The sequence below is a fragment of the Sciurus vulgaris genome (genome assembly GCF_902686455.1).
Source record: "Sciurus vulgaris genome assembly, chromosome: 13".
Lineage (NCBI taxonomy): Eukaryota > Metazoa > Chordata > Mammalia > Rodentia > Sciuridae > Sciurus > Sciurus vulgaris.
In genome coordinates, this window is record NC_136474.1 from 28,413,421 (window position 1) to 28,439,069 (window position 25,649).

Sequence of the window (25,649 nt, forward strand, 5' to 3'; positions counted from 1 at the left end):
CAAACCCCTGGACCTTGCTGAGTCTGTTTTCTCACCTGCAGAATGGGTCACAGTAAGAATTCCATGAGAGGTCACACTTTAGACCAGGGACCTTGCACTGTGCATCACCAGTCTTCTGGACATTGACTATTCATCCGTAACACTTTGCTGTGCTGTTTCTAATTTCCTTTTTGCTATGCTTTGAATGCTTTGAATCCCACCCAAATTCATATGTTGCCATCTAATGCCAATGGCATTAGAAGTAAGACATTCCTCAATGTCATGAGGATGGAGCCTCAGGAATGCAATATAAAAGAGCCCCAGAGAGTTCCCATGTCCCTTCCACCACATGAGGACACAGTGAGAAGGCATCACTATCAGGATGGACCCTCGCCAGACACCAAATCTCTTGGTGCCTTGATCTGAATTAACCTCCAGAACTGTGAATAGTAAGCTTTTATTGTTAATAAATTATCCAGGCTCAGGTATTTTGTTGTGACAGCTGAAATGAACTAGGACCCTAACTCTTTTACCTAACATTTTGCCAATTCTGTAATTATGGGTAATTTATTTTCATTTTGCTTATGTATCCAAATATCACTTTATCACTTTAGAAATGAAATTTAATGTAAATGTTAATGCCCAGTCTCTTTCATCTAATCTAAGGAAATAATAAGCATGAAAGAAAAAATTAGCTGGTTCTTTTCCACTCTTCTTCCTAAGACCTTTCCACCCTGTATATCTAGAATGCTTTTTCCTCCCTTCTCCATCGAGGTAATTGAGATTTATCTTCAGACCTCAGATCCTTGATGAGTCAATCCCCACTCACTCCTGATTCATTTGCTTCAACAACGGCTGTATTTTTGCAATTATTTTGGAGACATTTTATGGGATGAATGTATTCTTCCAAAATTCACATGTTGAAAACATAACCCTCAAATTCATAGTCTACTGTTATTTGGAGGTGGTGCCTTTGGGAGGTAATTATGGTTAGATGAAGTCATGAGTTTGGTTCCCCATGATGGGATTAGTGGATTTATAAAAACAACAGGAAGATAAAGAAGAATAAAATTGTGGCATTTGCAAGTGAATGGATAGAGTTGGAGAATATCATGCTAAGTGAGATAAGCCAATCCCCCAAAACCAAAGGCCAAATGTTTTCTCTGATAAGTGGATGCTGATACTTAATGGGGGTGGAAAGTGTAAGGGAAGAATGGAGGAACTTTGGATTGGGCTGAGGGGAATGAGCTGGTGGAACGAGACAGACATCATTACCCTGCGTACATATATGATTGTTCGAACAGCGTGACTCTACATCATGCACAACCAGAGAAATGAAGAGTTGTACTCCATTTGTGTGCAGTGAATCAAAATGCATTCTGCTGTCATATGTAACTAAGTAGAACAATTTTTTTTTAAATCCCCAAACTATCACAATGGAAAACATAATTTTTTTTAAAAAGCAATATTTGACTGAAAAGCCTAATCATTGCAAAGGTTAGAAGAAATTTCTAAGTTCTGAAACAAAGGTCCTTGGACAAGGAGAACTCAAGGGGCCCATAAACAGATGAAGACCAAGTAGATATTAGGCAATGTTCTGGAGCTTTTGGAATGAATTCATATGGTGTATGGCCTCATCTGAGATGATGCTCCACTTTAGGATCCACTCTCTGCTTATGTACAAATTTTACTATGGAGTATAGGACTGTTTATGTTTGTACACAGTAATTCAAAATAAAACTTCTTGGTATTTTATTTAAAAAAAAAATAAGAAGAAGAAGAGGAGGAAGAAAAACTGAGTTTGCACAGTCCTGCTCTCTCACCATGGGATGCCAGCCATATGTTTTATGATACAGCAAGAAGACCTTCCCCAGATGCAGTCCCTAGTCTTAGACCTCCCTGCCTCCCAAACTAAGAGAAATAAATCTATTTACCTTATTAATTACTCAATCTCAGGTATTCTGTTGCAGTAACACAAAACAAATTAAGATGAGGCATAATTCACAAGCCACAAAAATTCACTTTTCAAGTGCATAATTCAGTGATTTTAGTAAATTCACAATGTTATACAGTTATCACTACTGTTTTATTCCAGAACCTTTTCATCACCCCAAAAAGAAACTCCAGACACATTAGGAGTCATTTCCCATCCCTCCCCACCCAGTTTCTGGCAAGCCCTGATCTCCTCTCTGTCTCTACGGATCTGCCAGTTCCACACATCCTACATAAGTGGAACCTTGCATACATTTCTTTGTATTACTGGCTTCTCTCACTTAGCATAATGCTTCAAGGTGCACCATGTTGTAATGTGTGTCTCAGCTTCGTTCCTTTTTATGACTGACTGCTATTTCTTCATATAGAGGCCACACCCTCTATCCATTCAGAAGTTGGTAGAGTTCGGGTGGTTTCCACTTTTTTGTTATTATAAATCATGGTGCTGTGAACATTCAAGTGCATATATTCATGTAGACATGTAATTCCAGTTTTCTGAGATAAAAAGCTAAGAGTGGAATTGCAGGTTTAACATTTCCAAGCATCACCAGATTGTTTTCAACAACCGTTGTGCAATTTTACATTCCCTCCAGCCATGTAGGAGGGTTCTAGTTTCTCCATATCACCACCAACTTGTATTATTGTCTACCTTTCCTCTTCTTCCTCCTCCTCCTTTCTTATTCTTCCTCCTTTTCTTCCTCCTGCTCCTCCTCTTCTTCTTCTTCTTCTTCTTCTTCTTATTATTATTATTATTATTATTGTCAACCCAGAGGGCAAAATACTGCTTCATAGCATTATTTCACTGTGCTTTTGATTGGCATTTCTCTGAAGATGCTGAGCATCTTTTTATGGGATAATTAGCCATCTATGTCTTCTTTGGAGGACCGTCTTTTCAAATTCTTTACCCAGTTGTTAATCACTCATTTTTCTTTTATTGCTGAGTTGTAAGCATTTTTATGTATTCTGGGTGCTAGTCTCTTACCAGGCATATAATTTGCATGTATTTTCTCTCATTCTGTGAGTTTGTCTTTCCATATTCTTGTTAGTATCCTTCAAAGCACAGAATTTTTAAACTCTGATGAAATCAAATTTATCTAAAGAATGCTGTTTGTGTTTATCTAAGAAAGTTACCAAAATATTCCGAGGTTCCATAATGACTTGATTGATGATAAAGTTAAAATTGTTATGAATGTTTATAAAGTTAAGATTGTATGAGTAATATATAAACACTTGAGAAAAGGAAAACTTTGATTTTGATTAATTAATTAATCTATTGTATATAGGATTTGGTATCATCATTTATCTATTTAAAAGTTTCCTCTAAATAATTGTCTTGAATTTGTCTAAAAGTTACTATCTATGCTAACTACTGTCCCATACTTAATAGTACCAATCCCTCAGCATTGTTAATAGTTTATTTAAAAGGTCATTGCTATAAACTAATCAATGGTGGCAGAGTAGTCAGAATATTCTGAAAGACATACAAGAAGCTTCTGGGGACTCTAGGAACATGCTTTAGATCCTAGGCAGATGGTGTTTGCATGGCTGTGTTGTATATATACATGTGCTCATTGAGCTGAATTTTTAAGGTTCCATGGTCTGCTATGCATGTTGTCTTCAATGAAAAAGAATGAAAGATCATTTGTTTTAAGAGAGCCCTTGAAATGGCAGGAAATTTTGGAAGCTACAAACACATATTAAAAATCACTTATAACCAATTCACCCAGAATAACCTGATACTATAATAAATGTTTTCTGAAGCCCTGTTTATAGAGCAGCAGAGGTTGGCAAGCTCTTTATTAAAACCATTGACTGGAAGCTGGAGTCCCCACAGACACCACCCACCCCTGATGGCTGTCCCCTCGTCCATGCTGCTCCCATCTGAAGGACTTAAAAATTATCATGGGTATCACTTTGTCCTTTGCCCTCCATGACGGGCTCATGCTGTTACTGCTGTGACCCCAACACTCACTAGCAGGAGCTGTGAAGAGGAGAACCCATGATCTGGACCAGGAAGGGCACTCAGCTACTTTCAGTTTCCGTCCCATCAGTCTCAACCCCCTGTCCACCTCAGCATGTCGTGCAGAATGGATTTCACACAAGTTGAGAGGCTGATCTGACACATGACTGGAGTCACCATCCTGTGACATAGAGTCATTGTCTCTTGAATAAGTGCCATGAATAATCAACCTCCTTAACCAAAGGCAGAGGCTGGCCTGACTCATGGAGCTCTGAAGAGGCTCAGAGTGTGAGCACCTCTACCACTTGCCAGGCGCTCTGTGGGTCCTCCACGGTGCTCTCCTGCCGTTCCTCCTGATGACCCTCTAAGGACAGTGCTGCTGCTGACCCCATTTTATAAATAAGGTACTTGAGACTCAGGTACATCTCCATACAGCAAGCATCATCCCAGGAAGTGAAAGATCAGAATTAAGTGAAGTTGTCCGTGTGTTCAGAGAGCCCAGGCAACCATGGCTGAGGCTGAATCCTGCTCCGTCAGTCTTTCTAATCTATCTTGTGTAGCCACCTACAAAGGCATGTGGAAGGGGCTTCCCCAGGACAGCCCTGTGGGAATAAGGGGGCTGGTGTGGCAAGAGGTGCCAACCCAACAACCCACTTCAGTTTTCCTACCTCCTTTGCCAGACTTTTCCCAACTCCCACCCAGTTCATTCAGGGAAGAAACTAGTCATTTAGCTACATCCTATTCCCACATCTGTTTCTTTAGTTAGTGTGACAACTCTTCTCTAATCTTCTATTTCACACAGAAAGTTGTATTAATATAAATGCCATCTAGGTGTTCATCAAAAGAACCAGGAAGCCTTTATGAACACTAGATGGTGGCGTGTGTCATCGGCCTCATTACGATGAGGAAGCTGAGTCAGGGAGGAAGTGTTACTGGGGTTTGGTTAAAAGGAAACCACTGTGCTGGATTTCTTCTGAAGAATCACAGCAGTACAATAGACTGTATCTGCCAGTCAGAGTCAAAGGATGAAAGTGAAGAAATATTCCAAAGATGCATATTCATATCCAGCAAAAGCCACATTCTAGCCAATGTGCAAGGGAGGTAAAGTTGACCAGTCAGTCTTCCTCTACTGCCTGTCCAGTTACCATCTAGTCAGTCTCCCTCTGACATGAGCCTGGCTGCTGAGTCTTAGAAAATTCATTCTCTTCCCACAAGCACTGGTTTTCTCCAACCTCCCAATAAAAGGGTTACTAGCAAGATGGTCCCCCACAATATGGCCGGAGTAGGTCTTCTCTGCGCAGCCGAAGCCAGAGCAAACAGCCTGTGTCTCTATTCTGTTTCTGGTTAGAGGGTCCATCCTCTGTTGCCTTTTCTTGGACCCCTGTCATTGAATTGGAACATATCTAGGAATAGTTAGTTTTGTTTTGAGATGGAATCTCACCATGTTATCCAGTCTGGCCTCAAACTCCTGAGCTCAAGTGAAGCTCGTGCCTCAGCCTCCAGGTCAGCTGGGACTGCAGGCACATGCCACTGCATCCAGCTGGATGGGACCATATCTGAAGTGTGACCTGTGTTGTCCCCTGTGACACTGTCCCTTAAGACCACAACCTTCTTCCCTTCTCACTCCTAATGAACCACCACTCGTTCCAGGACCTCCTGGAATGATCAGGAATAGAACCAGTCATCTCTGAAGGCTGAGCCACAGAGCTGGTCTTGGGGGTCTCAGCACCCTCATTCTGGCCCATTGCTCTCCAACTCATGGTTAAAAAACACCCTCTTTACAGGACGCATATGTATCATCTGGATCTCCTGAGACTGCTTCATGCTAAATCTCCTAAAGAAATGTCAGCACAGTCTTGCAGCCACCAGTCAACATGCTAAACTGGATCGGGGCACCACTGAACCACCCTAAATAGTTATGCTGGAAAAGCTTTGGGCTCTGGCCTCATCTCAGCCCCTGAACCACATCTCATATACAAATCAGCATCTCCCTGCCCCTCCACGGGGTCACCTTCATGCATACCACCATCACTCGCCTTAGGATTTTCCCTCCTAAATCCCTACTGAGGGTCAACCCAACTCTGGATAACTTGACTCAGTGTCTGAGGGTCACTCAGTATAACCACACAATAAATTAATTCATGCCCAGGTTGGGTAACCCATTCCATCTGCCTCTTTGTAGATGAAAATTGTTTCTCTTAAACTTTCAAATTTCATTTTTCCTCATCAATGGGGATGATCCTTATTCTCATCCAGGGTCTTTGTGGGGTTCCTTCCAATCTGAAACCCATGAATCTCTACCCATGTGTGTATCTGAAGCCTCCTAGTTCCTGTCTTTATGGAGTTCCCTCTCCGGCTGAATGGCAATGACCAATGTGTCCAATAGAAGGATGTGAAAGTTATGACGTGTCCCTTCCAAGGTTAGCTCGTAAAAAAAATATTACTGCCTTGATCACCGCTCACTGTGGGGCAGACCATCCCCATGTGGTAAGAACCCCCAAGCAGCCCAGTAGAGCAGTCCAGAGGAACTGAGGGGAAACTGAGGTCCCTTGCATAGAGCCAGTACCAACTGGCAGCTCTGCGAGTGGGCCACCCTGAGATGGCTCCTCCAACTCCAGCAGGTCGTCAAATGCAGTTGACATCTGACAACCTCATGGAAGACTCCAAGTTGGAACTTAACAAAAGTGTTAAGCTACTGTATGTTAATTTGTAATGCAACACAAATACCCAGTATGGTGTGTTTCTTTCTTTCTCCATGATCCCATAACTTTGCAAGGACAGAGGTATATACACATGCACACATACTTTCTGAATTAAACTTGGAGTTTTGAGATAAGAGAAGATCTACATGAAGTTGTGAGAAATAATTCAGAAAGATCCCAGTTTTTCTCAATGGTAACATCCTGCAAAACTATGTCAGAATATCACAGTGAGGATACTGACATGACACATTCACAACAGAGAACAGCTCCATCACCATGAGGGTCCCCCACCTCGTCCCTTTGTGGCCACACCCACCTCCCTCCTGGTTCCCCTGTGTTTAATATCTGACATCCATTTATCTCCTTTTCATTGATACCATTTTGTCATTTCTAGAAAGTTAAATACATGGAGTGATGCAGCATATAAACTGAGTAATGGCTGTTTTCATTCAGGGTGATTCTACGGAGAGTCATCCAGGTTGCTCTGTGTATCAATAATTCACTTCTTATTATAGCCAAGTAGTGTTCCATGAAATGACTGTTTAAACATTCTCTCTTCAAAGGACATCGCTGCCATTTTAATTTGAAGCTGTGATGAATAAAGCTGCAATGAACATCTACATGAAGGTTTTTGTATGAACATGACGTATCACTCTTTAGCTAAATGCCCAAGAGTGTAATTGCTGCAGTTGCATTTTTAGTTTTTTAAGAAATTTCCTGGGGTAAGATGAAGATATTGAGGTCCCAATCTCTGGGACCTGTAAATGTGAATTTTATGACAGAAAGGACTCCATGATTAAGGATCTTGAGGAGGAGAGATTTCTCTGGAACATCAGGCTAGACCATAAATGTTATCGCGAGTGTCCTTATAAGAGGGAGGCAGAGGACACTTGGTCACAGTTGAGAGAAGGGCAACGTGATCATGAAAGCAAAGTCTGGAGTACCGTGGTCACAGTTGAAGGAGTGCTTGCAGCCCACAACCTCAGAAGCTGAGCAACACAGGAGGAATTCTCCTCTGGAGCCTCAAAAAAAAGCAAAAAACAAAAAACAAGAAAACCAGCCCTTGACTTTAGCCCTTGATTTCAGACCTCTGACTTTCAGAACTGTAAGACAATAAACTAGTGTTGTTTACAGCTGTTGTGTAGTACCTTCTTAAATTGGCAACAGAAAACAGAATACACTGCAGTATGTTTTTATTCTGGATGTCATTGGGCCTGTGATATCACCTAAGTAGCCACACGGTGTCCAGGGTGGCCGTGTCATTTTATGTACTCATGAGTAACACATGACTTATTTTCTCCACAACCATGGACTACTATTGTTATTTTTTTAAACCATTCTTCTGGGCATATGTAATAATACTTTTGTAGCATTAGTTTGCATTTTCCTTATGGCTAATGATGTTAAACATATTTTCATGTGTTTATTTGCCCTTGAGTGAAATATCTTTCAGGTCTTTGTGCATTTGCTAATCAGATTCTTTTTGATTTACTACCATTTTTGTTGTTCATTACTTATTACTGTCTCTTATTATTTATGATTGTTTCATGTGGTTTTCATGATTGACTTCTTGAGTTTTTTAGATTCTAGATACTACTGCTTTGTCGGACATGTGGTTTGCAAATATTTTCTCTCACTCGGTAGTTTTTCTTTTCTTCCACTCACCAGGGTCTTTGTAGAACATATGTGTTTTTTTTTTTAAATTTGGATCAGATCCAATTCATCCCTTTGTCTTTTTAAGGACAGTCAAACTCTTGAACTAGCCCTGAATCTCAAGGATCTCCTCCTGTGTTTTTACTGGTTTTATATTTTGCATTTTACATTTCAGTCTGTGATTCATTTTGAGTTGATTTTCACATAAGGCATGAGGTTTGGGTTAAGATTTATTTTTTGCCCATCAGGGTCGCTTGCTCTTGAACAATTTGTTGAAGAGGCCATCCTTCCTCCGCTGAATGACTTTGGCATCTTTGTCAGCAATCAGCTGTCTGTATTTGCACGGACCTATTTTAGGGTTCTTTATGCTGTTCCCTTGATCTGTGTCTCTTCCTCTATCCTCTTGCAGGGGCTGGATTACAGTGTAGAATAGGTCTCACTATCAGGTAGAGTGATTTCTTCTCACATTAGTCTTCATTTTAAAATGTTTTAGGTCTTCTGGCATCTGTGCCTTCTACATAAATTTTAAAACAAGATTTTCCATGTCTACAAAGTTCCTTTTGGGAATTGTGATAGGAATTGAATTAAAACAATAGTTTAATTTGGGGATAATTAATATGTTTTCTATCTTAAGTCTTAGTTTTACAACATGGAACTGGTCTTCACTTACTTACATCTTTTTTGATTTCTTTCATCAGCATTAAAAGTTTTTCAGGAAGTATGTCCTATACATGTTGTGTTGGGTTTATATATGAATATTTTCCTTTTCCAGTGTGTCTGGTATTTCTACATGTTCACTTTTAGCCTTCAGAAATGGAATTACTTTCGTGTAAGCCTCTTGGATCCCAACTTTACTGAACTTATTAGATTTTTAAGAATTGTAGCCAATCCCAAAGAACCAAAAGCCAAATGTTTTCTCTGATATATGAATGTTAAATCACAATTGTGGGCGGGGGGTGTAGGGAAGATTAGAAATACTTTGGATTAGACAAAAAGGAATAAAGGGAAGGGAGTGGGGGGATGGGAGTAGGGAAGACACTAGAATGAAATGGGACATTACTTTCCTATGTGCATGTATGAATACACGACTAATGTAATTCTACAACGTGTACAACCAGAAGAATGGGAAATTATACTCCTTATATGTATAATATGTCAAATCAATTCTACTGTCATGTGTAACTAATAAGAACAAATACAATTTAAAAAGGAATTGTATCACAAATTCTCTAAAATTTTCTACTAATCATGTTATTTATTTCTTACTAACCAATCTGTGCATCTTGTACTTCTTTTTCATGCTTTATTGTAGAGGATAAAACTTCAAGTGCCATGTTGAATCAGAATGGTGAGAGCCAACACCTTGTTTCCAAACTTGAAAGCATTCTGTCTTTCCTTGTCAGGTGCACTCTTAGCTGTATGGTTTGGTAAGTCCTCTTTACCAAGTTGAAGAAGTCCTTCTTACTCTTAGTTTGCTGAGGACCCCTATAATGAATGGGCATTGTACTTGGTAAATACTTTTTCTGCTTTAATTGATATGATCATATGATTTTTCCTATTGAGACAGCTGATTCTATTGGTTGATGTTCAAATGCTGGACAACTCTTTGAATACCTGGAATAAATCCTACTTGGCTATGGTATCTAATTCCTTTTATATATAGTAGATTTTATTTGCTAATATTTTGTTGAAAATTAAGTACTTTAGTTTGTGAAAGATGTTGCTCTGTAACTTCTTTCTTTCCTTCTTTCTTTCTTTCTTTCGTTCGTTCGTTCATTCGTTCTTTCTTTCTTTCTTCTCCCTGCCCCCCCCACCCACCTCCTGGCTGGGTACTGGCTTATCTGGTTGCAGTACCAGACTAATACTGCTTGCATAAAATCAACTGGGAAGTGTTCCCTCTTCTATTTGTTAGAACAGATTAAGTAAAAGGAGTTTTAATTCTTTAAATGTTTAGCATTATTCTCCAGTGAAACCCTGTGGGTTTGGGGACTTCTTCTTTTTGTAGAGCTTTCTTATTGCTAATTTGATGTCTTTAATGGTTGTGGAACTGTTCCAGTTGTCTCTTTCATCTTGGTTGATTTGGGATAGTTTGTGGTTTTAAAGGAATTGGTCCACTTCATCTAAGTTGTTGAATTTATGAGCATAATGACATTCATAGTATTCCCTTAATATCTTTTTAATGGTTGCAGAATCTGTTGAGATATCCCCTATTTCATTCCCACTATTAATGATTTGTGTCTTATGTCTTTCTATCTATGTGAATCTTGCTAGGTTTTTCAATCTTATTGATTTAAAAAAAAAGATTTGGGGTTGATTTATTTTTCCCCATTCATTTCCCATTTTTAATTTCATTGATCTCTACTTTTATGTTGGTTATGTCCTTCATTCAGTCGGCTTTTGATCTTCTTTAGTTTCTGGAGACAATTAGATTATTGGTTGGAGAACTTTTCTCTCTTCTGACGGAAGCATTTGAAGCTGTCAATTTCCTTCTTAGCACTGTCTTAGCTGTGACCCACATATTTTGATATGTTTAGTTTTGTTTCCATTAAATTCTATGCATTTATTAAAATTTCTTTGGAAATTTCTCCTTTGTCCATGGATTGCCTACAGACATATTATTTAATTCCCAAGCATCTGAAGACTTTCCTGTTGTCTTTCTAGTATTGATTTCTAATTTAATTCCATTTCAATGCAATTCCATCATGTCCAGAGTATGCAGACTGTATGATGTTCATTGTTTTAAATTTGTTAAATTTGTTTTACAGTCAAAGATGTGGTATACTTTGGTAAATGTGTCATGGACATGTGCAAAGAACATTTGTGGGAAACAAACCTTGCTCCTTCTGAATGTTCTTTAGTGAATGTGTCATGATCGTGTAGAAATGTTTATTCTACTGTGGTTTCATGGAATGCTCTCTGTGTATCTGTTAGATCCTGTTAGTTGATTCTGTTTTTAGTTTTGATATGTCCTCACTGATTTTCTGCCTAGCAATTGCTAAGAGTGGGCTGTTGAAGTCTCCAACTATAATTGTAGATGTATACATTTATTTTTGTCGTGTGAAACAAGAATGGATTCATATTGCACATGCTTTGCTGCATCAAGCTCTTGTCAACTCACATTGCCTCCTGAAAATCTTCAAACTAACTGTAATGGGATTCTAATTCACTTCATTACATGGCTGCATATCGTTCCATGGTGTAAGTGCACCAGAATGTAGTCTATTTTTCTACAGTGATACATTTGCTTTCATGGGTGATGTAATTTCTAATCACCATTCAACTGGCCTTCTCAGTTGATGGCAGAGGCTGATGGATAGAAATTCACAGTTATGAAGTGGCCCTGTGGTATGCAGTGGGGGCTGAGGGAGGAGGGTGGAAAGGAATCTATAGTGAGCTCTTTGATAAAAGAAAGCATGACTTTGGAAATCACCAATCACCACTGCTTGCAGATTTTTTAAAAATAAAGAAAGCTTTATCATCCAATCATCCTTTCTTGAAAAAAGAGGAGCAGTATCTTAAAGATGAAGTTATATCTCAGTCATGCAAACATAGGAACTAAAGACCAGAAATATTCTTCAGACAGGACAGAGTTCTTAAAATAAAATATACACCAACCCTGGCCAAAACTGCAATTCCACCATATTCTTTACTCCAAGTAGGGTCTCTTAAATTTAATTCACAGACTAGAATATAAACAGATAAGAGAATCCCAGATACAGTGGAATCACCATGGAAGGAATGAGCAGTGTTTGGCTTGGAGAAGAGAAGGCGAAGGAAAAATCCACTTTCGGCTACCCTGAAGGCTGTCCTCTGGTGAGGAAGGAGCTTGGGGCTGCAGAGGGCACATGTCAGCCAGACAGAGGAAGCTCAGCAAGCATGGGCACAACGACCAGAGATGCACTGGTGACTCCCTTCCACAGGAGCTGCCAGTCATCGACGCAACTTGAGCCCGATTCTAGCCCTGGCGTGTATATTCCAACTCTAAGAGCCTGCAGCCCGTCTTAGGAGCAAATGACCACGGACACCCATGCCAGGCTTCCCTCTAACCAAGCCAGGCTGCATCACAGGCCTTTCCCACCCCTCGGCGGACACTGTTCTCACTCTGACCTCCAGAGAGATCCTCACTAGCTCTCCGGCCCTAGCACCCTCCACCCTGCCACCCAGCTAGATTTGAATAGTCTTTCAGGACTCCAAATACATCCTGCCTCTTCCCCTCCTCCCTGAGGCCTTTCCTGATAACTCCAACCCACCACTGACCTCTTACCATGAAATTGGCCCCTTTTGAAACACAGAGTTTTTATTGTTGTTGTTGTTTTATCCTTGTTTCCTTTTTGGAAAATCACGCTGCACCTCTCACCACCTACCATCCCTTCCACAGGGCAAGGTACACAACTGAACCCATAAAAGAAGATTTGTCGGTCCATTTATTTCCCCCTTTCCTTTTCATAAATTCATGTGCTTTAATTAGAGGTGGGTCCATGTGGAGGCATTAAGGAGTTTGGCTTTCTGTTTGGAAACATCCTGGCTGTACAGTATTTTAACATAATAATGATCTCTCGTGGCTCTCATTAAAGTTGAGCCTCTTACTGAAACTCTCCTGGGGTTAACTATAAAGAAGAAGGATGGCGGGGTGCTGAATTCACGTGTCTGCTAATTACACTTCCCATCCGATGGAACAGCCTGCAAAGGCTTGGGGTGGGCTGCGGTGGGCATGAATGCCCCTTGAGGAATAAGGATCAAGGAATCTGCAAAGAGCACAGAGTTCAAAATGAGCTCTCTGGAGTTCCCGTCTTACTCTACATCTAAATAAGTCCTTAGATGAATTTCTCCAGCAATCACTTTTCTTTTTTTTTTTTTTTGGTACCAGGGATTGAACTCAGGGGCACTCAACCACTGAGCCACATCCCCAGCCCTAGTTTGTATTTTATTTAGAGACAGGGTCTCACTGGGTTGCTTAGTGCCTTGCTTTTGCAGAGGCTGGTTTCAAACTTGCAATCCTCCTGTCTCAGCCTCCTGAGCTGCTGGGATTACAGACGTGTGCTACCATGCCCAGCCTCAACCAATCACTTTTGATCTGTCACATTCCCCACTACCCTGCAGCCACCTGTATTCCTCTGTTCTCACACATTGCCTGTTTGTCAGGGAGAGCTGCCTGTTGTGGTTTGACCCCTCTGACACTCATGTCGAAGTTTAACTGCCAGTGTCACCCGGTGGGAAGGTGTGGAGGACATGGGCACAGAAATCTCGGGAGAGCCATCTACCAAGAGTGGGCTAGTTCTCCCCTTCACAGGTACCATGAGAGCAAATAGTCAGAATGAAGACAACCCTTAGGGCTTGGCCTCCGGCTCTCCGCCATGAGTTAAGTAGCACCAGGCCCTCCCTGAGGGTGACCTCTCAAGCTTGGTCTTTCCAGTCTCCAGAACCATGAGCCACAATAAATCGCTTTTCTTTATATATTGCCTGTCTCAGGCATTCTCAAAACATCTGAAGACAACCAGCTGCCCGCCTCTCCCATAATCCATGGCCTTACAGCATCTCTTAGTTGGCTCAGGCTGCTATGGCAGGTGTACGGTAGACTGGTGGTTCTAACAACAAACGTTTCTCATATTTCCTGGGGCTGGCAACCAAAGTCAAGGTGCCAGCAGATCCAGTGTCTGGTCTAGGCCCTCTTCCAAGCGTGCAGACAGCTGTGCTCACATGGCAAAAAGAGAATGAGAGCCCTCCTTCCCTTTTATAAGGGTACCGATCTCTTTCATGCTTCATATCTAATTACCTATGAAAGACCCCGAACTCCTAAAACCATCACCTGAGGGCTAGGATTTCAACATAAGAATTGGGGGGACACAAACACACAGACCAGAGCATATCATATAATTCATGGCCTAATATCACATGCCATTTAATTCATCTTAGATTCTCAGGACCCTGGCGCCAGCATTTAGCAGACACTCGTGTACAGTGGATTCAAGTGATAACTACAAAGAAAATATGTGAATCTGTGGAGACCCTGAGCAATGAGTCCTTGACTAACCACATGACAGAGACAGGGAAGATTTATTGGGGCTGAGCCTGAAAGGCTAATGAGCATTATCTGAGATCAAGGTGGGATGGAGAGAAAGAGCCCCAGAGGGGAAGAGTTTGGGCCAAACCCAGAGGTACAAGTAGTATGGGGAAAAGTTGTCCCATGTGGTTGAAGGACCAGGGGACAGGAGATAAGAGATGAGGCTCAAGAACCAAGATGAGGCCAAACCAAAAGCTTTCATACTCCTAGTAAGGAATTTGTATTAAACTCTGAAAGTGTGGAAACAGAGAGCTTTTATTTAAATGAGAAAGATGAGATGAGAGACAGGAATTTTAGAAAGATAAATGATGCACCACATTAACAGAAAAAGGTAAAAAATGCACGTTTATCTTACTAGATGCTGATAAAAAATGATTAAAAATTCAACCACCATTTCAGATGTTTTTGATTATGAAAACTAGAATCCCTCCCAAAAAATGTCTAACTTGTGAAAGTATATATAATAGAAGAATTCCTCTTTTATGGTTGAGTACAGAAGGAAAATCCTTCACTTTGTAACCAGAAGCAAGAAATTAACCTCCATCAATAGAATTCATCATTGTTCTCCAGACCCCAGTCAAGGCAATAAGAGAGGAAAAGACTGATAGGAGCTGAAACTTATTGTGCATACAGGCAAAAATATTTCCCTAAGTGGAAAAATGAATACAGAAGAATGTGCACTATTGTATTATTGTAAGAAATGATAAACTGTCTACGTGTCTAACAGGAAACCGTTGGAATAAATTTTAGCCCAACTATAATTTGAAAGTGAACTGAATACCAAAAAAAAAAAAAAAAAAATGATGAAGCAAGATTTTAGGTACTAATATTGAAAGTTCCCCAAGGCATAATAACTGAAAAGAGAAGTCACAGAACAATACATCCAGAATGTTTTGCTTTGTTGAATAACAGAAAGGAATAAGAAAAGGTGAAAGAAAGGAAAAGAAACAGTTGTGACTGTGTGTGCGTGCGTGTGTGCGTGTGTGTGTGTACAGGAATGTGCATGCACACCCTGGAAATTTAAACAGCAAATAAATGTAGCAAATTATCTCCAAGAGGAATAAAATTATCAGCATTGAGAAGGGCAACGAGGGGAAACTCTCTTTTCACTCAGTACGTTTGTCTATGGTTTGAAACATTTCAGAAAGACTATCATACATTCGTCTCTAATTTAATAAAAAGAGTCTCTCCCAAAGCAACCATCTGGCAGGACCAGTCGTTTGTTTCAATAATCAAGGCAAGAAATGGTGAGGCATGCGTCAGAAAGAAGAGGAAGCAAAAGGAGACAGGTCTGATGTGCTTTTGAGGTCGAGATGAGAACTTCCTGTCTGAAATGAGCTTGGAGAGGGGAAGAATTCAAGGATGATTTGGGGGAGTGGGTGAACAGCGACACATTAGCAAGAGACAGACGCAGGAGGGTATGGCTATCAATTCAGCTCAAGGCACACAGCAAGTATGAGGCCCAGGAATCAGTGCCCCCAGTCATGGATGCAGATCCCATCTACACGCACACCTTTAGCCTGTGACACTGGCCCCAGCTGCCATCATCTCTCCTAATTATCACCTGATTACCTCCACTCTCTTCCAGTTGGTTCCATCTTTTCCAGTTGGTTCTCCTTAAAGAAGATGGAACCATCCTTTGGAAACTCTCCGGGGGCTTCCCACTCTGCTGGTCCAGAGGGCAGCAGGTCTGACCTGGCCTCCCTCCTCCCCAGTTCTATTCAGTCCATCCACACAGCCTCCCTCTGCTTTATCATGCCCAGCACTGACACCTCTACACACATACTGCACCCACCTACCAGATTGTTCCACCCAACACTTAAGTCTCCCTTTCAACATCATCTCCTGGGAGTGGCACCTTGATTCTCATGTCACCAGGACCAACCTGGTCCCTCACGTTTCCTCTCCTCTGCCTCCCGCATTGGCACCAAAAGGACAGGAAGTGTGTCCAAACCACCACTTTATCCCCAACTCCTAACACAGCTCCCCCCAGAGTGGAAACTTGATAAAGACCTGTTGACTTAAAGAATCTATTAACAAATTGTTGGAGGAACACGGGAGATGAATAGACGGAGAGGGGAAGACAGTTCGAGAACAATCCTGAAACCAAACTGAGAAGACAAGAGGGTTGAACAGGAACCAAAGAAGAAACTTCAAGGCAGAGCCTGGGAGTCCTCTAGAGAGAGGCTGGGGGTCAACAGGAAGGGAGGCCCAGCCGGCCGAGGATTGGAGGAGGCTACAGGGTCCACCTGGAGGTTCTCCAATGAGCCTTTTCCAGGAAGCCTGCCGCAGATTGGGAAAAGCCTTCACAGCATGTGGATGTGAACTAGAGAAGTGCAGCGGAAAGGAAGGAGGGAGGCTTAATGGGGAGGCAAGAAGAAGAGAAAGAGGTTTTAGTGTGGAAGAGACTTAGGAAGATGCTGATGTAATAATATTAAAAAATAAAGATCATAAATACCCAGCACTCAGAATTTCCCAGTTATGACGCTGCATTTTGCTGTTGTCCACAGCTTGAGATGGAGTCCATTGGATCTGTGTGGGGTACCACGCTGCAAGTGCACCACCGCACATCTCTTCCAGCCTCCTCCTGGCAACAGAGTGGGAGCGCTTCACCCCACCAACACTGGCCAACACCACGGAGCTTCACTTCCACTGAGCCAGTCATTCACCACATCCAGCACGACCCTGACCTGGTGCAGGGGTGGGGGTCCTAACCGAGATAGTAAACAGTGGCAGCACCCACCTGCCACCTGGAGAGAGTGGGACAAGGGAGGTGCCTGGGGTCCACCCTGGGAAATCAGGGTCATCCCTGTGGCCATCATTTGATGAGTACTATTTTCTTCTCCCACCTGGGTTCATAAGTCACTTTGCAAACAGGGTCATGATCTATTACTGGAGTTGCAACTTCCAGGGAAAAAAAAGCACAGCTCAGTTCTTTAGCTCGTGCAGCCAGTCCCTCTTCAGAAAACAGCAATCACTTAGAAAGCAGTTGCTCCTTCCCTCAAACCAGAGGAGACCCTGCAGAACTCAGTCCTAGGCAGGAGTGAACGTGCCAGTGGCCACCAAGAATCCAGGAGTCTTCAAGATGTGGACAGTCAGAGGGAGACAGAGATTTCTTGGAATGTAGGAGCAGGAGGGGTTCCAGGTAAAAGGATGTCCCATCCCCTGCCCTGCCCAGCTTCCTGAAAATGCGCCCCACCCCCAATCTTCTGCTAAGCTGGCTGTGGGGCCTCTGGCTAGGGAAGTCTAGAGGGGTCCAAATTGAGACTCTTGGATGAAGAGGAAGCAAAAGGAGATGTTCTAAATCCTCGGCAGCAAAAGGGATCTTTGGGACCTGACGTAGGACACCCCAGTGGCCCCTGAAGGAACTACACCGTGAGCTTGCCATGGGCCGGTGTCTATTTCTGACAGTCGGAAGTACCTTGTGAGAGATACCAGTGGGTGGGAGGTGCACCGAGTCCTGGAGACGCGCCTGCGCAATTCACTTTTCCGTTTAGTCATAGAAAAATGCATGTTCTCGGGAAGAATGGGATGCACAGAGCCCTCGTAACTAACTTAACTTTGCCCATCTCCAGGTAGAACAGTAAGTCACCATGAGGAGCTGGCTCTTTCAACCAAACACTTAAAATAGTTACAATTTCCATGAATCATGGAGCTGTGAAAGCTTTCAGTGATCCCTCCTTTGGTGCAAACCGTAAGGAGCCCCGATTTTCCAGAACCTCTGTTAACAACAACCCCGGGGGCTATTTCTTGCCAGCAGAGCTGGAACCCTGTTTTGGTTTTTAGTTTTGGTTTTCTTTTTCCATTTGGACTGTCGGCTGTAGAAATTTTTAATATTTGCAAAGTAAAATCAATAGTATTAAACATACTGTCAGTAGGGCCCTCTAGACTGCCAAGTAATTATACTTAGTGGACTTTGATCAGATGGAGTTTGTCAGAATGACCTCAGCAGAGAGCACGGCTCCACGTGAGGCTGGGTGAAGGCCAAGTTCCATGGAGTTGGAAGAGTTGGTTAAAACACTTAAAATTTGGGATGGAATTTTTGCTTCTTTTTCTGCCTATACGATGGTTGGAAGGGTGGAAGGACTCTGTGGAGGGGCCTTCTGCTTTGGGAAAACATTTCAGATGACACCCCAGCATGATTTCAAGTCCAAAGTCAGCAACATTATAACCATGAGCTCTTAAAACATGTTTTCTCATGAAGCCTCAGCTTTGAAGACTGTTGGACTCTTCCCATGGCTACCAGAGTTTCAGGAACCCAGGAACTCTAATAGTCAAGGGAGGCACCAGCTCAAGCAACGTCATCAAAATTCCTTTTCTGCAGCTTCCAAGTTTCAGTGCAGTTCCTCCCAGGAGCCTGGGATCATAGCTAAAGATTCAAATCTTCCCCCTCGGTGGTAGGATTTGCCAGAGGACCTCTGGAGCAGGGCAAGGCAACTCTGAGTCCAGAATCCATGGATCAGCCAAGCATGGCCCAACTCTGTCATCCCAGCAACTCGGGAGGCTGGGGCAGGAGGATCAAGAGCTCAAAGCCATCCTCAGCAATTTAGTGAGGCCCTAAGTAACTTAGCAAGACCTTGCCTCAAAATGAAATATGAAAAGGGCTGGGATGTGGCTTCAATCCCTAGTACAAAAAAAAAAAAAAAAAAAAAAAAACATGGATCAAAGAAGCCACAGATCTAACTAAGCTGCCATCATCTACCCTGGCAAGAGCTAAAGGCTGATAAAGCCAGAGACACAGTCCAGGAGCTGAGAAGATGCCAGATGGCCAAGGGCAGCAGATGATCTCCTTCTGGACATGTCAGGTAGAGCAGGAAGCTTGAAGTACACCTGGCACTTCTTTGCTGACTCCACTCACAGAGACAGAGCAGCACAACACAGCCTATAACTATGAAAATACAGCCTTTGGCCCCTGGACTCTTGTTGGGGGTCAAGTGTCCAAACAGAGATGCCCAGTTGCCCCTGACTTAAGTGGTGACATCTGTAACTGTTCTGAAAGTCACCAGTCCAAATACTGGGAGGCAGGGTCTGGTGCACACCTCAGTGGGCCACTGCTGCGCTGTAGTTTTGGTAGGGAGAGGAGGATGTGAGATCACGATGGGAACAAAGTGGTTTGGTTTTTTACCCAAACTGGAAGCCAGTCATGAATTTATAGGTCCAAAAGCATATTGCAAGTGTTAGGGTGTAGCCTTTCACACAGCTGCACACTCCATCCCTCTGGTGTGCCATTACACATCCACATACATCACAGTGTAGTTATATACCTACACTCTCTGTCCATTCTGGAGTGCAGTTACATATACACATGCCCCAATGGTCAACATCCATTCTAGTGTGCAATTGCACACACACACAAACTAGGATCAAATCCACCCACTCAGTGAGCTGTTCCTATGCTCAATGCCTTCCACTGTAGATATTCTTTATCCAGAACATACTGCACACATCACAGGTAAAACACAAATGAGAAATAGTCTCAAATACTAGGAAATAATTCACTCCTTTCCTGATTGTTCAGATCTCCTATAAATAGCTCATAATTTTCAGTAATGGGTAACACTCCACCAACCAAAACCTATCTAAGTTTGACAGAGCTGTCACCAAAATTCATGAATGGCATAATCCACTTGCTCAGTAAATGTTGGCGATAGTATTAACAGCTCTGAGCAGTGTGCCCTTAAACCCTTGCTCTTAAATTAGGCCTCCTGATTTTTGACATTTGCCCTTGGGTCAGTTCTAAATGTGGTCACTTCTTGTTGTTGTTGTTGTTGTGTGTGTGTGTGTGAGATGCTGGTCACTAAGTCCAGGGCTTTGAGCATACTGCGCACATGCTCTACTGGTGAGCTGCAACCTCACCCCTGTGAGCCTTTTTAAGTCTGTGATACACTCCATAGAGTCACCTTTCTTGTGGGCCTACCATGGGGCCAAAGGCTGACCTAAATCAGCTCATACAGTGTCACCTTCTGGCTCTAGCCTTGAACCTCAGGCTTACTTGTCTTCTATGATTCTTCTACATCAGCCTAGTGGCTCTTTAAGAATGAGTTCCCATGGGCTGGGGCTGTAGCTCAGTGGCACAACACTTGCCTAGCACGTGTGAGGCACTGGGTTCTAGCCTCAGCACCACATAAAAATAAATAAGATAAAGGTATTGTGTCCATTTACAACTAAAAACATTTTTTTAAAAAAGAACTAGCTTCCCTCACTCCCCCGAACTATCACATCTACCTTTCCTTCCTAAGTCTTCCTTGCACAGACCTGAGGACCAACATATTGCCTTCAAATATACTAAAATCCAACAGCAGCTGCAGGTGATTGGGATGCTAGCCAGCTTTGGCTTTAGGGCAATAAAATGTAAAGGTGAGCAGCACCATAATCAATATTCTTTTGTATTTCTATTAGTCTTTTAGACTAATATAAAATAGGTTTTAAATAGAAACTTAATGAAAATATGTATTGATCTTTGCCATTGGATTTTTCTTTTCTGTCTATCCAAGGCATATTTTCTTGTTCTTTCTCTGTCACCAAAAGGAAAAAAGCAAGAGTAGGTACACTCAGAGGTGTGAAAAGGTGTTGGTGAGAACTTCCTGACATGCATACAAACCTTGAGCCTTCCTCAAGTACTTAACCTCTTGCTGTTAATAAACAGCAAACTCAGTGGTGGCACAAAGGACAGATTAAACATACCATGAGCTTTGGATTCTAGTGTTGCTCAGAAATTTTTTCCAGTGTTAAATTGTGATTCTTCATTAATTAATATTACTGCTGAAATGCTTTGATGCCTCCTAAATGATCAGAACCCACCAGACTTGTGTATTTCACAGTCCTTCTCTTATGTAAGAAAGTCAAGTTGAACTATTTGCTGATTATCATTCTGTGTGCAATATCCTGATATTACCTGTCAGCAGGTATTTCTGAAAAGCAAAATCTATTATGATCCAGTATATGAATTTTCCTGAAAACCAGAAACCATTCAGGGTTTCCCTTAATTTAGAAAAAAAAAAAATTACATCAAAGAGAATAACAAGTCCTTTCTCAAACTCTAAGCCTTTAGACTTTATGATTGATATCCAGTCATATGATAAAGATTGCCCCTTTCTATCTACCAGAAATAATTTAAAGGAAGGATGTCAGCAGAACTATTTACAAAACAGTAAATAACACCAAATTAATTTTTTTTCCATTTTCACAATTTTTTAATAAAATAAATTGGTGGTTGAACCATACATGGGCAATGTGGGAATTTGCACATGTGCACCAACAGAGGGCCATGTGATAATTTGAATCAAACATGCACACAAGGAATGAAATTGTCCTTTAGAGTCTGACTTTTCTTTCTGCGTGGTTTTGAACTTGTCCAAGAAAGCAGGGACAACGCCAGCATTTATATTCACATGACCCTGTGGTTCACAGCTGCTGATGATGGGGGACAAACCCAGAACAGTGCCCAGCACTCATTAGTCATGCTATGTGCCCCCTGGGTCACTGCAACCCACAGGACACAGATAGGTTCCAGATCCAGCCAGCCCTCTGACTCTTGGAGTACCATCACTGAGGGTAACTCAAAAGACAGTCAAGCAGAGCAGACTCATTTTAGAATGATCATCATTATTTTGCCACAGCTGACCTTTAGAATTGGACAGCGACCCTCATCCTAACGCAGAATCAAAGCCCTAAGCAGAGTGAGACTTTTTAGAGAAAAACTTCAAAAGCCTCAGTTTGACGTTATCCTCAATTTAAAAACTACCCTCTCTGTTTGACGCAACATATATAAAAAGCTCTGTCAAGACATATTTGTGTATTTCAAATGCAAGCTTTTAAAAAAATAGCAATTACTAACACTCTAGAAGTGGTTAATACACTCTAGTGTCACAGTGTAACCTCAGAGTTAGTTGTTAGGGTTTTTTGTTTAGTTTTGTCTTTTTGGTTTTGGCCCCTGGGTGTATGATTTAAACAAGCAATACAAGAACATTCATTTTCTTTTAAGATGTACTCGACCAAGTGTGCATACTACACTCTGATCTATGTCCCTTTTGGTAAAATATAATAATCCATATTCAGAAGCTAAGAAGCAGGTCAGATTAAAATGCAGACTCGAACAAGAAGGGGCCCAGTTTTAAACACCAATGGTCACATGATTTATAAGTACTTCTCATAAAGGTAAAGATAACTCATATAATAATCTGTTTATTTGGAAATTTTAGTTCCAGAATTGCCAAGAAACTACATTTTACCGGAAGATGTGTTCTGCTGAATTTTTTAATTGGATCTGCAGCCAGTATTTACAGACCAGATAGTCCCACTGGTTTCCCAATGTTATTAACACAGGTGGGGACAGAATGTGTGTCTCATTTCTTTTTCACTAAAAAACCATGCCTTGGATCCAATATAAGCTGGATTCTTCCCCTCTTGCCCAGGGGAGTCTGTCCCGCTCTGGAGCTGCTGATCCACTCACTGCCTGGCAGGCAGGAGGAAATAAGCATTTGACAGATTAATTGAACTGAGCTGAGTATTTGCTCCTTAAATATCACAACATGTTTGCATAAAGAAAAAAAAATCTATTAACTACATCCTGTTTTTATAATTATCTGTATTGGAAGAAAAACTCCTTTCCAGCCTGTGGCTCCAGGCAGCAGCACCTTCGTACCCTTTGAGCCCATTTAAATGGAAGACTACAGGCACTGGGGAAAGAGTCCCAAATTCTCCTTTCTCTGCTGCAAAGCAAAACCATTGGGTATGGAAAGAAAGACTAACGAAAACCTTGCTACACAAGAAAGTAGAAGTCGTCTTACAGAAAGCAAGACAGCGTTTGACCCACCCTGCCAGGAACTGGAGAGTGTGGCTGTGGTGGGCAAGAGATCGCCCACCCCGCCGCCAGGGGAGGACACAGTAGAAACAGTGACATTCGGTGCAACTCTCAGCCCGTAGGGGACTGCCCAGGTCTAACAAGTGTGTTTCATAAACACTAGGTAGGCCAGACCCCCGGTCCCACGGATAAGCGCCCATGGTGAAAGGGGCCCTGGCCAGACATTTGGTGAGGCCAGGTGGCAAAGGCATGCCAGCAGGGTGGAGCCCAGGGGAAAGCAGGACAGAGCCAGGTCACGCGATTTTTCAACCTTTTCCCAATGGATGCGGAGAAGACGCATTTGTAGTTCGCTCCTCACCGCTGCCCAGCTAACTGATTTCTAACGAGTGCGCATCTCCTCGCCTCTAACGTGACAGCCGCGGGTGTTCCCCGCACCCTGAGGCTTCAGGAAAGGGCCTGACCTCGGTTGGCCCTCCCACCCGGCCTCCAGGACCCCCACCCGGACGGCCCGCGCCAGTACCCACCTTGACCACATAGGTGACTCCGGGTCCCAACACCTGGTCGCTGGCGTGCGGCGCCCCCCGCGGGGGCCTGGGCAGCGGCTCGTCGCCGGGCCGGCCCTTCTTGGCGGTGCTCATGCTCACGGCCGGGGCGCGGGGCGCCGGGGGCGCGCTGCCGTCCGGGGCGGCCAGGCTGGGCGCGCTGCAGCTGCCCGAGAGCCGCGCGCCCGCCCGCTCCCGGGCGGCCGACGACAGGCCGCGGAGGCCGGAGCTGGAGAGTTTCAGGTGGGACACCTTGTGAAGCAGGTGGCCCAGGCTGCCGGGCCCATCGTCGGGCGCCTTGCGCAGGGCTTCGCCGGACACCAGATAGGGGGCCGCCTCCGGGGTCGCGCGCGCCGCGGAGACCTTGCCGCCTCCGCCGCTCACCGACAGGCTGTGGAGAAGGTCATCGACCGATGTCACCGAGTCATTCCTGAAGCGGTTGTACTTGGTGCGTGGAAGCATGCCCCTCCGTGGGCTCGCCGCATCCGCCCGGGCGCTGCTGGTGCCGGCCCCCGCGCGGGCTGCCGCGCATAGCAGGCGAGCCGCTGGCCCCGGAGCGGGACGGAGAGCTGGGGTCCCAGGACAGCCTTCTGGAGAGGAAGAGCAGAGTCAGAGGACGATGCACTCCCACCATTAAAAGCCAGCACAGCAGCGGCCGCGCAGCCCCGGCCCGGGAGACCGCTGCTTGGGGTTGAACGTTTGCTTTGCAAAAGTCATAGTTGCTTGTGATGGAGAGCCCAGCTGCTTGGGGCTGCTCACAGCAAAAGCATGACTCACTCTGAGAGGAGACCCTTCTCAACAAAGGCTCGGTGAGCACTGCAAATCACTTCCTGTAGAAGAAGAAAAAAAAAAAAAAAGGAAAAAAAAAAAAAGAAGCAAAAAACGACATCCACCCGCTGACAGCAACTGGAGCCAATCAATTCTCAAATTTCCCTTTTCTACCTTCCCAGATTTTTCCTTCCAACCTTTGCTTTTTCACTTCCCCAACCCCCCGTTCCGCAATTGTGCCAAAGGTAAATCCAATTTCTTCAAATGATCAAATGAACTTTCGAAAACCCATTATTCCACGTTAGGTTTTTCTCTTCCCTGCTTAGCTCATTTATGTGAGCCCTAAAAGTGTATGACGGCGATGCCTTAAGATGTGACGAAGGCTTTTTAAGAACAAGTCTTCAGCGAATCCTGATGAATTCTGACTAGGAAAGCAGTAAGAATTTTTTAAAAGAAAACAAAAAGGAATATTCACCCCCAGGTGAACATAAGATGCCAATTTCCTGGGTTTTCCTCTTTCTTTTCAAATCAACAGAGCAGCCATGATGACTCTTTGTGGCAATGCAGTTCCTCAAAAAAAAAAAAAAAAAAAAAAATCTGCATATGAACTTCTGCACAGTGTGCTCAAGGGGTCTTCCCTGCTAATTTACAGCAGTCTTTCTCAGCCAGGGTTAAGTTGAAAATTTACTTCCAAAAAAGAAATGCTTCTTCGATGAGTGGCAACAGGCTCCAGAAATCCATTCCAAAAAAAGGGGGGATGCGTTTCAAGTTTTATTCCAACTGAATGTGTTTAAGCCCTGGAAAAATGCCTGAGAAATGCTACCAATGCATTACAATGTCCCTTCAGTTGCTGCCTGCAGCCCGGCAGTCAGGAGGAAAAAATTCAGCTGCACATCAAATCCACAAGGGGGTGGGGGGTGAGCCTTGTTTTCAGGAATCGGGCTCAGGCTTGCAAAGAAATGTACAGGCCTTCTTCCTCCCAGTTAGGAGAACAGGACGTTGGCATCCTCCAGGTCTGCCCTACACTCTGAGACCCACTGTCCCCTTCCCCGGTAGCCTCTGCAAGTCGGCCTCATGCATTAAGATAACCTGCCCCACCGTGAAACACTGAAAGTTCCCGGCAACTTCGGTGCGAGCAAATGAATTCACCTCTGGCTCACGCTCAGGTCACCCTGAGCCTTCTCCCGCC

The 25,649-nt window shown here is 43.2% G+C and overlaps 1 protein-coding gene across 1 annotated transcript in view; it reads right to left on the reverse strand.

Moving 5' to 3' along the window:
• SHC3 (SHC adaptor protein 3) overlaps positions 1-24,978 on the reverse strand; it is a 216,723-nt gene extending 191,745 nt beyond the window's left edge. Inside the window, exon 1 of the mRNA XM_079109199.1 lies at positions 23,675-24,978. Coding sequence (XP_078965325.1) covers positions 23,675-24,154 — 480 coding nt within the window. The 5' untranslated portion in view covers positions 24,155-24,978. The remainder of the gene's footprint in view (positions 1-23,674) is intronic.
• Between the last annotated feature and the right edge of the window lie 671 nt (positions 24,979-25,649).